The 15,505-nt window shown below is 35.1% G+C and overlaps 1 protein-coding gene across 1 annotated transcript; it reads left to right on the top strand.

Moving 5' to 3' along the window:
* Positions 1-7,041: 7,041 nt before the first annotated feature.
* On the top strand, positions 7,042-15,147 carry LOC145677759 (uncharacterized; the record flags this gene model as incomplete). Its single annotated transcript, XM_081748132.1, has 2 exons — positions 7,042-7,335; positions 14,711-15,147. Coding segments are annotated over 2 exons (711 nt in total), but the record flags the coding sequence as incomplete, so codon positions are not given.
* Positions 15,148-15,505: the final 358 nt, after the last annotated feature.

Below are 15,505 nucleotides of genomic sequence, written 5' to 3'. Positions count from 1 at the left end.
ATATGAAAACTGTAATGACAACTTGTTTGAAATAAAAACCTTTTCATTTTTAACAATAAAGTTAGGTACTTTCAGATTGGAGAAAAATTAGCAAGGCACATACCACTGATTAGGGTGCTGATTCTTATGGAAGCTTTCATTTGAACCGGAAGATTTCCTCATGTTAGTATCGGATTGCCACAATTCACCTTGCTGAAAGACGTGGTTTATCAGGAGGTCGGACAAGATTCTTTTGAACGTAGCCTGTAGACTGCTTCTAGTCTCAATTATTCCCATATAACAAGACTAGCCATATACATAGTTGGTTCGAAATAAGTTAAAATATCAGTAATTGACCTTAAGGGGATAATCGCGATTTAAATATTCCTAAATCAGAAGATATTTGAAAGTTAAGCGGTAAAAGAAAACCGATAATTCCGGAATAAAGAGATTTATATGCAACCTAATGATAGCAATAAAACTCTTTATGTAACATTTTCAAAGCTAAAATTAACAGTTATCTTCTTGAAGAGGGTTTACGGCAACATATAATATTACAAATCCAATTATTATAAGTAGTACCTCTGACAGCCCTGCATTTCACATCACCATCGCCCTTCATCCTGACAAGTGGGCAATTCACTTACCCACAATAACTTTTCAGGCGTTCCAGTGACATCAATATCTCAGTTTGGGTTTGGGATCATGCTTCGGTGAACCTTGACTATCACCATCAGCAGCTATTAGAGAATCAGAACTTATTTCTGTATTAGATAATGTGGGTAACTATAGCTTTTCGTCTATAGGAGTCAGAGAGTGTATGGTATTATCGCAGGAAATATTTGATACATAAAACTTAGATTGTCAGTATTTAGGAGCAACTTTTAAAATAATCAGTTACTGTAAATGTGCTACAGATTAGCCGAGAAAACCCGACAGCCATAGTCGAGTGGTCTGCGGCATTAGGCTGTGGATCCTTTTACTGTAAATGTCTTGGATTCAAATCCCGCTTCAAATGAATGTAAGCCCGATGATAGGAACCAAAGGACTGTCGTGCCAAGAATTTAATTTGTTTTAATTATCATAAATGCCTTCTTTATTATTAAATTTTATCCAATATTTTCTTTTCAACCAGTTTGCGAAACTCAGAGCTAGCTACTTGTTTTCTTTTTAATTCATGTTCATAGTTAGCACAACTAATCACTAAGGAAAAACAATCATTTCAATAAAATTCGCCTCGCGTCTTTCGTAGCTCTAAGTTATTTTCAGCTTTTTTTAAAAAGCTGAATGGCGTTTTATCACTTTCCCCTCGCTTTCCCTATTTTTTTTCTAGTTTTACCTATGTTTCTTTGCACGGATATTGCGCCTATATGCACGTGCTTAATGTGTTCGTTTACAAAAGCGGGCCATTTTTCTGCCACTATAGAAAGTAGAGTGCCCTGTATCAGAGAAATATTAATTGACGTATGTAAGTGAATATATCTGTGATGAAGTCTTAATTTCTCAGTTTTTGCATCGCACATAGTTTCCTCATCCTCATTAATCTCTTCACCCCCGCTTCCTGAATTCCAGTTCTGGTATTCTTTCTTAAGCAAGGCCTATTTAATGGGAGACTGATGTCTCATGTAGGCTTATTAACTATATCATCAGCAATAAAGAAAGTAGGGTTTAATTTGCACTAATTTTAGAACATTACGTTAATTAAATAATAATAATAATACGGAGTGAGCTCAGGCTACTTGTTAGGATTCTTACTTCGCAATTGGATTATACCGGGTTCAAATTCGGAGACCAGCTATCCTGACTGAGGGTTTTCCAGGGTTGTTCCTCAGTTATACTGGGCAAATGCTAGGTTAGTACCGTGATCTAAGGCTCTGGAGACCTTCCTTCCATTCCTTTCCCAATGTTTTCATCTGTTGATTATTACAGTGTAAAGTGGCCTCTGGGGATGTATCTGGTAGCTTATAGTAAATAAACAATAACGACTTAATATATCTTCACGAAACGTGTGGGTTAATTTAACTATAGCCTTACAGTCCCAATAGATAGCTAAAGTTTTAATATTAATTTCCTGACTTTTAAATACTATTTTCATATTGTTTCAGCTTTCAATTTTCTCATATATGTTCCACCGAGAATTGAACCTGAGATCACATGAACAAATGCGAATATGTTAAATATTTTTGAACACTTTAATATACAAAACACAAAACGCTTCAATGATACGATGCATGGATATGGTTTGGTTACGTCCTGCAATGTATGATTAAAGAAACCTGGAGGGTGAAGAAGAAATAACAGAAATCTCTTTTATATTTACTCCTTCAACAAACTCCTGACCTCAGAAGGGCAAGCCATAAGTTAGGTAATAAAGTCATACAACGAACACTTTTATTAATACTAATAATACTACACAACCATATCGCTCTCCTGAAATTCTCGTGTGTATGTTTAAAGATCTACTGTTGTTCCACGCCAACCAGTCTATATTTTTTGTTGTACCTTCGAAGTGAAAGATTTGTTGATGGTTGGACTCTAGTGAGTCAGAAACTACTATTAATAAAGAGTTTGTTTTGTCCAGTATTCCTGCGATTAGAAGGGTCTTATCTAAAAGATATTTCATTTGTATATGAGAAAATAAGAAAGTTTATATAAGAAAGTAAATATTGCAAGGTTAAAATAACATAAAGAACAAAGGTAGCACAAACGTGTTATAGAAACATTTAAAAGCACAGCATCCTACTATATTAGTGAATCTGAAAAAAGTTTTGACGAATTTTAGATATTCAATTTTATCATCACAATTTCAGATGTAGGTTTGGATACGAATCAATATCTGAGATTCGGATCCAGATCCGAGATCCGGACCCAGATCCGAGATCCGAATTTCGGATCCAGATCCGAGATCCGAGTTTCGGATCCAGATCCGAGATCCGGACCCAGATCCGAGATCCGAATTTCGGATCCGGATCCGAGATCCGGATCTGAGGTTCGGATCCGAGATCCGGATCTAGGTCCGGATCCGGCAAGATCCGGATCCGGATCTCACTGGATCCGGGATATCCGGATCCGAAAATTTTTGGCCATCCCTAGTGCATACCCGCTATTTTGAAACAATAAATTGACACCATTTTGAAATTTTACGTTGGTATGCCGCCAAAATCTACACAGGAAATTTAGTGTGTATCGTGCTTGTACTCTAAAAATTTACACTTAAAAGACCAGAAGTGATTCCCTGCACTATGTGTGGTACAAGCAGACGAACGAACAAATGCAGATTGAATCATCCCAGAAGCCTCAGTGACGTTTGCCAAAAATGAACACCAAATATATTAATTTAACAGCGTAAAATAAATGTTTTTTATTGTTGAAGTTAACTTTCAATACCTTGTGCGTTCAATTACAGGAATGTCCCGAGCACTTGTTGCAAGAAGGATCTTTCCAGAAAATTAATTTAGGACCATTAAGAAAGATATAATTCATATTTTATAAAATAAACTAGCTTTTGGCTAGCTGGGGGCTCTGCCTCCAGGCCCCCGAGTTTGCTCGGCCTACGGCCTCGCATTTCTTATCTATCGCCCTTTGCATCAGCAGTGAATTTCGTGAACTTGCTCTTCATATTTCCTGAATCTGCCCATCAGGGGGCTTCTCCCCCCCATACACTGTCTTCGCCCGGCCTCGCATCTCTTGAACCCACAATTCTATCATTTCTTTCCCTATTTCAACTATTTAAAAGATAAGATTTTGTATCCCAAGAAAACGCCCATTTAAATAACAAGGGAATTTCTTCATCACCCGTTAGACCCCTAAAAATATTAAAAATATTCACTTTTGGCTATTTTCCTGTCGATTAGTCCTGGAATGCTATAATCATGCCAAATTTCATCATTCTAATCATGCCGGAAGGGCCTAAACATTTTGGGGTGTAGAAGACGTCCCATATAAATAACATGGGAAAGATTTCTCAGTTCCCCATAAAACCACTCTACGGTTGGAAATTTTTATTTCAGATGTTTCACTTAGGTAACGCTTACAAAAACGTACAAGCATACCGAATTTCAAGATTTTATTCCAATTCTAAGTACCGGTACCTAAAACATGAGATTGTTTTTTTTTTTTTTTTTTTTTTTTTAAGGCCCATTTAAACAACTTTGGGAAATTCTTCATCCAATCTTTAGACCCCCTCAATATTCACTTTTGGCAATTTTCCTGTGGGTTTGTCCCAAAAAGCTACAATGATGTCAAATTTAACCATTGTAGCTCTACAGGAAGTGCTCAATAATTTGGGGGTGTAAAGTGTGTTCCATATAAATAACATGGAAAAGATATTTCAGTTCCCTATAAAACCACTCTAAAGTTGGATTTTTAAATTTTTACTGATTTACTCAGTGCATTCAGATCTTGATAAAGGTCTTATGTTGAATGTTGTATACCTTAACGGGAAAGCATTCAATTCGCCCAAGGAAAGTTCAAAATCTGATAAAAATCACTTTCAATGTGATCACCTTGGTTGTATCAGTAATATATTAACAAAAAGCTCAAAAACCCTGGTGGGTTTTTCGGGCTGGGCCCACTTGGGCAAACCCTGATTGGGACATTGGTTGTTCAATAATAAAGCACTCACCACTGGTTTATGGAGTCCTTGGTTCGCTCCTAGCTCTCACTAGGAAATAAAGGAAGGAAAGAATCGATAGAGTTGTAAGTCAAGACATAAAAAAAAAAGTTTTGAATGAACTCACAAATTTGAATTGAATTTTTGAACGCTTTGGTTTCTTTTTGTAAAATATAGCTCGGGTCATTTCACTTTAAATTATCCAGCAAAATGCGTCTTTTTACCCAACCATCTCATTGTCAGATATTTATGAAACTTCTGTAACTTGTTAGTAGTATAAGCATCATAACCTATGTGAAATTTTTCCTCCTCAGACCAAATTGGTTTGGAGTTAATTTTGGTAAAATAGCGCATGTATACAGCTTCCGAGATTCTACTTTGAACATATTATAGTTTAAGATCTAATAAACTAGTTGCGTGAAATTTTTTTCAGAGAAGCACAAAGGCATATAGATTCAAAAAAGAATGTTTCATCAAGATAGCCAACTCCTGTCTTTGTTTAAAAAATAACGAATGTTATATATTACATTTTTATGGATCGAAAACTGCATCAATAAACAAGAATTATCACGAAAGGTACCAGTTTTAAGGTGGTAATTTTTGTCTTCAGCTAAATGTAAAGCTCTGCTCTAAAACACTATGAAAGAAAAACAATGGAATTTTGGGTTAAACTACAAATTACAACAAATATGCTTGAGCTGTGGTGTTTGTATGTTTGTGTGTGATGGGCAGGATGAAGTATATCAAAGATTGCGCCCAAACTAGGACAGAAAAGGTCCAAGTATAGAAACGCAATATAACCGGACACTCACTTCTTATAAATAAATAAATGCAAGAAGTCTCTGAACCCAAAATTCCATTGTTTTTCTTTCATAACGTTTTAGAGCAAGCTTTACATTTAGTTGAAGACAAAAATTACCACCTTAAAACTGGTACCTTTCGTGATAATTCTTGTTTATTGATGCAGAGTTTTCGATCCACAAAAATGTAATATATAACATTCGTTATTTTTTTAAACAAAGACAGGAGTTGGCTATCTTCATGAAACATTCTTTTCTGAATCTATAGGCCTTTGTGCTTCTCTGAGAATATTTTCACGCAGCTATTTGTTAGATCTTGACTAAAACATGTTCAATTTATTGTACAGTCTCAAAGCAGAATCTCGGAAGTTGTGTACGTGTGCTATTTTCCCAAACTTTGGTCGCCTCTAACTCCAACCTATTTGGTCTAAGGAGGAAAAACTTCACACAGGGTATGATCCTTGTACTACTAACAAGTGGCATAAGTTTCATGAAAATCTGAGGTTGTGATTAAATAGCCTGGATGAACTGACATGGAGTGAACCGCTCGGTTTGTTAAAATGATAAACATTTTTAGTAACAGTTAAATCGGGCGTGAAGATTTTCGTGTGTTACGGGGGAGTAGGAGTCAAAAGTTCAAATGTCAACTGTGTGTAGAACGTTAATTTTATGTTTGTCAGTGCGGGCATCACTTTTCAAGTTTTTCAAAATTCACTCAAATCTTGCAAAATTTTAAAGTTTATGTCAAGGCTTTCACCACCTTGAAAAACACGGGAAATCAGGAACTCAGGGAATTCAGTTACTCGTAAAAGGTTCTCTAGGGAAAAGTCAGGGAATTTCACGAAAAACTCAAAAAAATTGCAAATTTTGAGAATTTATAATTCTCTTTACTATGCCTGACTTTTTAATAGGATATATTTTATAAAATGAATTTGTTCTGCAAAACTTTTCTACTGTCCCACACAATGTAACTAGATACATATATACATGCTTAGTAGATGAGAAACCCCCTGGCGAGGAAAATTATAGTTTCTTTTTTACATTATTTTTACATTATATATAGATCTGGGAGTTCGTAACTCGTCACCTGGAAAACCTGCAAAAGTCAGAGAATTCGTGCTCGCCAAATAAACGGGAACCATGTATGTGTAATTTTTTCTGTAATTTATCAATTGCGTCACGATATCTCATTAGTCGATATGTTTAACAAACAATACCTCACAGACACTGACTGTTTTACTAAATAGTTTTTGTAAACAGTTACACTTAGAAATTACTTTTATCATTACTTTGTGATTTGCGCTACATTTTAAAGAAATTGGAAAAGTGTATATAGTTGTAAGAGCGAAGTATCTCCTTAACAACAGACTAGTTAATTGAACAGATCGAAACGGAAGAGTACATACACCATTTTCTAATACCATACAATATTCAGTAGCACGTTTTTCCCGAAAAACTTTGCAGACATAGACCTTAACACGAAGGAAAAGAAGGTATGAGCATTTGTATGTTTCCAAGTAATGTGTAAATAAATTGTAAAAAAATTGAAATATATTTATCATAAGTTTCGGTAGATTTTCTGATATAATAATAAAAATATATATATATAAACAAAAGTAAGTCCCATAATTATTTTTACTTTAATTTTAGATAGTAAAAGACGACAAGCTTCCAAAGAGAATATGCGAAGATTGTTTGTGTAAATTGGAAATGTTTAGCAACTTCAGAGAAGTAACCCTAGATTCTGAAAAGAAATTGAATCAACTATTAGAAGAAGAAGAAGAGAGAGAATCTCAAGAAACTAAAGCAGAGGAGAAAGAATCACAAGAAACTAAAGAAGAGGAGAAAGAATCACAAGAAACTAATATGGCTGATAAAGAAAATACTACTGAAACTGAAACTACTGACAAGGTCTCAACAGAGCAAGTCATGATACCTCTGAACGTAAGTACATTAATTGCTAATAAGACTTTCTAAGTCAGCGCATTAGTTGTAAAATTTTGAAAATAATTTGAGTATCGATAAAAAAACACATTCGACGTAAATGTGTTGGTGTAACTTTTTACATAAGAACGTTTTATATGTACATTGCTTTTGTGTATATGTTTGTTTTCAAGGGTATAGACAGTATATTCCGTGGATAAGAGTACCATGGGCACTCAACACTAGTCCTCGATGTAATCACTTTTTTTGTTCGTGCACTTGTCACAACAATAGAGAAGGTTTTCCGTACCGACTGCACAGAAATCCATGTCAAGTTTTCGTAGTCAGTGTGAAGCAGCTGTTTTAACATCTTCATGTATCAGATAATGGTTGCCAGTCATGTTCTTGAGAGCATGAAAAAGATGAAAATCACTGGGGGCTAGGACAGGGCTAAAGGAGGAGGGGTCAGGGAATACTATACTCGTAAACGTTGAATACTCAACAGTTCTTTTGTGCTGGATGGGGTCTCGCATTATCATCCAGAAGAATCACATCACGACGGCGGAGACCAGGACTTTTTCGTCAGATGGCATCCCACAACTTTAAAAGTGCTGTTTCTTTTTCTTTCTTTTTTGCAGTACCTTTCGGCATTCACGGTTTCTCCCTGTCCAAATGCTCGATCAGTAGCACACCTCATACATTCCAGAATACAATGCACAAAACTTTCGTGGTCGAAACAACTATTTTGAATTTCTTCTGTCGTGAAGAAGATGTATGCTTTTATTCTATGAATGCCTGCGTGCTTGATGGAGTGAAGAGATGTACGAGGGCTGTTTTGTAAATATAGTCCGATTGTCAATAGAAAGAAAACTAGTGAAGATGGTGCCATACATTTTTGATTATTTCCTCTGCACACATTATTTTTTTTCTACATGGTTACCATGTTTATTTAAACATTTATAGTAGCGTTCGATAAGTTTTTGTATGCCCACATAGTAGAAATCACCCACCGGTGACAGAAATCAATCTTCAACTGTTGTGTCCAGTGCAGCAATTGGCTGTGTTTTTTTATTTTTTTATTTTTTCTTTCTTTCGAAATGCGCACACGCTATTTTCCAGTATACTTTGGGCATGAGACGACATCAGTTGCAGTCGTAGCGTCAGTGTGTATGGTTCAGTGTGGCCAGTTGAAATGTTTCGTCAAATTGAGCATCCCACTAAGTGTGAAGTAAAGCGTATGATTCGATTTTTGACAGCAAGGAACGTGTCAGCAATGAAAATTCATCGCCAGATATTTCGAGATGTATGGCCCGAATGCAGTGTTGACAAGAAAGTGCGTAAATGGGTGCGATCGTGTATGGACGGTCGGGACAATGTTAATGTTGAACCGCGATCAATTACAGACTAGTTGGTGCTTGCAGTTGACGGAAAAATCTATAAAAAACACCGTTTCACGTTATTGGAATTTCCATACGTTTCGATGCTGTACACAATCGTTTCTGAAACCTTCAAGCTCTGAAAATTGAGCACGCGGTAGGTTCCCAAACTGCTTACTAAGGAACACAAAAAGAGGAGACTGGCTTGTGCTTTGATCTTTTTGATCCAATACAATGAGAAAGAAGATAAACTGTTGGACCACATTGTCACAGGAGACAAAACATAGGTTTCCCACATGACTGTTACGATTTTCTTGTTGCAACTCAGAACATTGAACTACTTGCTTAAACGTTGATGCACTAACCCACTATATCTTTCACTTTAGTACTTTTGGTGACCTTTGTACTCTTTGCACTAGATCAGGATTCATATGTACAAGGGTGCATATTAATGAGACAACCTTATTTTCGTTTTGGCCATCCTGAACAGTTAGTCTCGCCTCTAATAATGTGTATGAATATGTTTTAAGCAACCTGTTCGGGTCGTATGACAATGTAGTGATAACGGTTAAGAACGTACTATATGCCGATATCATACTGCAATATTACACGTAAGTATAAACTGTTATCGAATATGCTGTGATTAATTATGAGTATTATATCCTACTTCAGGCAGCAATAGAAACCATAACAAGTAAAATCCGGAATAAGAAGGGTTAAGAACAAATACGTAGAAAAACACTAGATTCCGATTTTTTTTACAAAATGTAAACAAACTCGATTTTCGGTTATAAAGCTGATTAAATGAATAAGACTTTCATTGCATAATACGTCATTAGTTCTGCGTGCAAGTAAATGATTTAGTTTTATGGGTTTCGTCCGTAAAATACTTTATTAATCATCAAAACCTCATATTGCGTTTTATTTGCTATATTAAGTTTATTAACACTGCTTATGCCATACTGGAAAATTGGCTTTCGAAATTTGGAATAGTTTTGTGTCATTTAAAGAGTAGAATTTCAAAATCGGAGATAAATGCAAGTGATAGCTTCTTTTGAATGAAAAATTAAATCTAATTATTAAATATAATAATTGGAATTCGATATTATTTATCAAACCTATACTGCTCACCTCACTATTTTGGAGTGAAGAGGATGCCTCAAATAATGTGTGCAGGGTTGTTAGAAGGTCCTACAATGTGAATATTTTTAGCCATCAAAAGTAACACTTTTGGCTATGAACCTCCTTGAAATCAGTTTTTGGACAGCATGGGTAGTATTGGCGTAAAGTAGATCCTCTTGATAAGAAAAGTAAAACTTCGAAATCAAAATTTTCAAGGCGCTCGCAAAATCAATACTCGACGCCATTTTAGTGAATATTCGTGTACAGCTGAATTTGAACCTGCTTTTGATAGACAATAATCACTACGTTAAATTGAATTCCGTATAAGTTCTTCACTGTTTATTTTAGTAAAATGCAAATTAAAATTTCGATATGTAGTTAAATTTGTTTTCGCTTCATGACGCTCATTCAAATAAATGATGGGGGAAGTCTGCTTGCCAATACTAAATATTAATCTCTTCGCATATATTATCTTCATACTTGCTGTTTTGTTAATCGAATATAGTACCTGAAATTAATAATAATCAGTTCATGAGTTAAAAGGGCTTGTTATTTTCCATAACTAATAAATTTACTAAGCTGAGATAGGTCTATTACATAAAATACAAAGTTTTCTCCGCATGCTGAGATATATTTATAGCATGTTTGATTGCAATGAGAGTCTTGGCACGTTGTTTATGTGATGGTGATGAAATGGGGTCACTACATGTTAGTTGGTTATAATTTGTTGTGATGTACGTAGTAATAACATGTCGCCTGCAAATACTTCAGATGGAGTTCTGTTGTCTGGGAACAAAATTAGCAAAAGAGTATTACCTTGAACGATTGTCATAAATAGCGCGTTCCCGTGATATTACATTGTACAGTGATAGCTCATTTGCTGTCTTTTAATCATATCTCAAGTTTGGATGGGCAGTATGTAATGTATTCAGTATTATATATTCTTTTATTATATAAAATTTTCAGTTATAAAGTTTACAATAATTTACATAGTTCATAAGTTATCTTCCCACGGCAAATTGTACGTGGTGTTTTTCTCGTCAAGTAGACAGAAAAAAATACCATCAACTTCATAATACGATATTTGTCCCGTGCAAAGAAAGTGCTCTCAATAATAGTTTTTGTCTCTGTCGTGTGTCTGCGATTTAGTATGTCCTATTTTTTCCTTCCATATGGAGGTAGCTTATATTTCTCATCATTTAACATCATCATCATTAGGTAAAATTAATTTATAATTTTTATTGTATGTATGTATATCTCTTGTCGTTGGTCCCTGTTGTTTATTAATTAGCAAAGATGGACCAATAATAACAATGAAGTTTAAAAGAATAACTTCCATTGATGGGAAGGTGTTGTCCCACATAAATGTGATGCAGTCATTATTATTATTTCAAATGATAAATGTTGCAGTGAGAGAACACCCTTTTAAGAGTGAGAGAAATAATGAGTCACTAAAATCAAGTACCAATAAATTTTTGAAAGAGCTGATTGAGTGTAGAAACTGAAATGTAGAAGTACGAGGTCCTAATATAGAGCCCAATTTCCAAACTAGATATAATTGATATAGCTACAAAATAAATTAAACTGGGATATGATTTACGATTATTAAGAAAGTTTGAAAAAATGACTGATTGGACTGATGCTAATTTATTGAAAACATTATACAAAGTTCTCCGTTATTATAATTTTTGTAATAATGTTTGATAAAACTCCTTTTCTTTCAAGTTATTTCCTTCTCTGTTATATATTACTAGCTGAAATACCCATTCTTCGCATGGGTCAGATAAAATATCTATGTAAACATACTGGACAACGAAAGGAAAAATAAAAATATCAGTCATTTTCTACTACTTTTACATATCCCGGTACACCCCCCCTGAGACCCCCTGGTTTGAATTTTGAAGAAGAAAAAAGCCTCTGGCCCCCAGCCGATGGGGGTTGTATTTGGAAGTCAACACCTGTGGGAATATCACAATCTCAGCGACCGCGAAAACTATGGATTTGACACTAATATCGATCATTTTGGATTATTTTTACATGTATCGGTAGACCTTCCTCCCTTCCCTGCAAGTGACCCCCGGCCAGCATACAGTGGTACTTAAATTTGAAAGTCATCGCTAATGGAAGTGTCACAATTGATCTCAGCGACCGCGAAAACTATGGATTTGACGCTAATATCTCTCTCATTTTGGATTATTTTTACATGTCTCGGTGTCCCCCCTGGTGAGTTCCCCGGCCTACAGTCAAATAAGGTGAATTTGGAAGTTAATGCGATCGTAGTTTCACCATTAATCTCATCTACCGCGAAAAGTATGAATTTGACACTAGTATCTGTCATTTTCTACTATTTTTACATGTCCTGGTAAACGCCTCTCCCCTGAGACTCCCTGGTTCGAATTTAAAAAAAAAAAAAAAGTTTCGTCTTGGTCTGGGGCCTGAACCAAGGTACCCGTGACCAAAATTTGATAAGTCTCGGTCTATTCGTCTGGTCCCCAGGCCGCAGTCATACGAACAAACTCTTTATTTTATGTATATTAGATACAGAACTACAAACTAGTTTTTTTTTTTTTAATTATTAATTTCTTTACATATATTATCTTCATTGTTTTGTTAACCGAATATAGTACCTGAAATTAGTAAACAGTTCATGGGTTAAAAGGGCTTGTTATTTTCCATAATTAATAAACTTAATAACTAAGCTAAATCTATCAAATAAAATAGGAAGTGTTCTGATCACGATAAGATATTTAATAGACAGAAGTTACATGATTTGAGTGCCACGACTACAGGTTCCTGAAATGCTTATAATTTAAAATAAATTGAAAATAGACAGATGCTCTAAATATCAGATGGTTGCGCAGAAATAGTTTTCCTTTTGATCTATTTTTTCTTTTCTTTCTTTATACACCTCCCACATTTAGATTTGGTCTTAAATCTTGAGTATGATTTTTTTCTGTGATCGATTGACGTAGAGTAAGTAGTTGACATGAAGCATCGACATAGCTCAAAAGGATGACTTCTCGAAGCCAGAATTATTTTATATGTGGTGCCAGAATAGCAGCGTTATACAAGAAGTGAGCTGTTACACACAAGTGGCTCTCAAAAGTGCGGATATATATATATATATATATATATATATATATATATACATACATATAGTAAGCCATATGTTTTACAAATTCCACCATCGAAGTGGCAATCAATGAAATGGCGACACACGACATCTCCAATCAAAATGAAAGCTAAACAATGTCTACACGCAAGATAATGACTGTCGTATTCTGGGATCGCCATGGTGTCCTGTTAATCGAGTTTATGCCACGAGGAACAACAATCAACTCAGCTGCGTGATCTTGAAAACGTTTCAACGTGCTATACCGAATAAACGCCGTTGCTGGATGACAATACACGCCGTCATTCTGCTACTCAAACTCGAATTAATCAGATCTTTTGGATGGAACCTACTGGACCACTTCCGTACAGCATGGACCTTGCGCCGAGAGATTATCATCTATTTCCTACTTAAAGCATTTTCTTGCTGGTCAGCAGATTCACACCAGTGAAAAAGTGAAAACAACAATTGAACATTGGCTTCGGTCACAGGCGGGTGATTTCTGTGACATGGCTATACAAAAACTTGTCGAATACTGTGGAAAATGTTTAAACAAACATGGTAATTTTGTAGAGGAGGTAACTAAAAATGTATTGCACTATTTTTACTAGTTTCCTTTCTATTGACAATCGGACCTAGTTTTCGTAGTATTGTTTCATAACCTGTCACTACCAGGTAAAAAAAAAAAAAAAAAAAAAAAAAAAAAAAAGTTCTTCTTCATTGCATTATGCAGCAGAATATTCAGTGACATCGCTATGTCAGCAGGTGTAGTGTTTTTGACCTATAGAAACCTCACCATTGACGACCTCACTTCTACTCTTGACCCCAATTTTCCAGACCAGTCACCATTTTAAATGTTCGCCTCTTAGTGTTATTCGGATAAACTCATCCATTAAGTGGTAACCTTTCTGATGTCTCCTCATAAGTAGCATTTATCGGAAAATTATAATAAAATCCTCTTTAAAATTTTCTGGCGAACATATGAGGATCTTTATTAATAAAGCAGTCCACATTATTCTTTACTTTTTGGTAATTATGCTTTTTTTTTTTTTTTTTTTTTGCGCAAATTACACTTTATTTTAAATTTATTTTTAACATAAATAGTAGAACGCAGTATTGTTCTAAATGTATATCACTGTTTCTTTCATATCAGTAAACTGAAATCAAATGCTGTTTATCATAAATTGATTTTTTTATGGCAGTATAGTAAGTGTTTAAAACAATATAAAGCTATACAAGCCCGTACATACTACAATAGTAAACCAGTGCTTAATAATGAATGCTTAATAAGACAGTCGACTAGATCTCTTAGTCTTTTCGTCTGTACTGTTCTGAAGAAGTTGGTTAATTGCAAATTTTAGGTGAATCTCATTTTCTTCCGTTGGATACGATAATTCTTGGTTACGACAAATACATTAAGAATTAAAGAAAAGTTAATTTTCCAAGAGTTAAGCGTTATTTTTTTAAATTTACAAGAGTTAGGCTTTATTATATTTTTTTAAGTATTCTTTAATATGTTATTATTAAAATTCTGTTTAGACCACCAAACTGATGTTCATGGTAACAGACATATGTGTAACCTATTGTAATGCTTTTTGTTTTATTTCTTTTGGGTTGATCTTCTTATTAATATTTCGGGCAATGAGAACTTCGTCGTTAGGGACCGAAATTATTCCATAAAGAACCTTTTGCGAAACGAGGATGAAAGTTTTCCATTGAATGTACAATATTGAAAGCCATATCTGTAATCGTGTCTTTTAATATTTGTTTGTATAAATAATTTCAGGTCGTGGTTAAAGAAGAAAAAGATGACAGTGTTATGGACGACGAGGAACAAATCTTCGGTATTTCGGATAGTGTAACTGAAGAACACTCGGAAAGTGCCGATCAGCAACAGAGTTCCGTAAATAAAGAGGAAGACATAGATAGTAGTGATGAGGACACCAATGAAAAGAGTGAAGATGAAATAGTCAGTAAAGAAGAAGAAATTGATAGTGATTACGATGATAACCAGCAGGATATTGAACCATCAACATTCCTTAGTGTTAAAATGGAAAATGAAGCTTTTGAACAAGCTGACCAAGCTGGACCTTCAGGCTCATCAGCGAAGTCAGAGTCAGCTGCATCTTCTACTGCATCTGGATCTGTTGCAAGCACTGCTGATCAGCCATCAACATCATCAGCTTCTGGAGACAATACGTAAGTACCTCTCTTTTGTTTAATTCTGCATTGATATCAGTGTTTATTCACGTTGGGTACTTGACAGATTTTATTAATAGCGAACAGGTATCGTATGGATCGAATTTTACACAGAGCTCCACTATGACTAGAAGATCAACCTAAGATCAGTTTCTATATAAGATATATAATCAGCCCTTAAATCTGTTCTGTCGTGTCGAATCTCAATTGTGAAAACAGGCAGAAGTTCGCAGGAGCCAAATCTAGACAACAAGGGATTGGAGAAATACAGGGATTTAAAAATTAGGCAAGTATTCCGTTATTGAGAAGGCATGGTGAGAGGAAGGCCCATCGTGATGCAGATCGAGCCTTTTCGCGCAGTTACTTGATAATACTTTTATAG

Source organism: Thermobia domestica, unplaced genomic scaffold (assembly GCF_964235325.1).
Source record: "Thermobia domestica unplaced genomic scaffold, izTheDome1.hap1.1 HAP1_SCAFFOLD_1333, whole genome shotgun sequence".
NCBI lineage: Eukaryota > Metazoa > Arthropoda > Insecta > Zygentoma > Lepismatidae > Thermobia > Thermobia domestica.
This window is presented reverse-complemented; position numbering and strand designations above follow the sequence as displayed.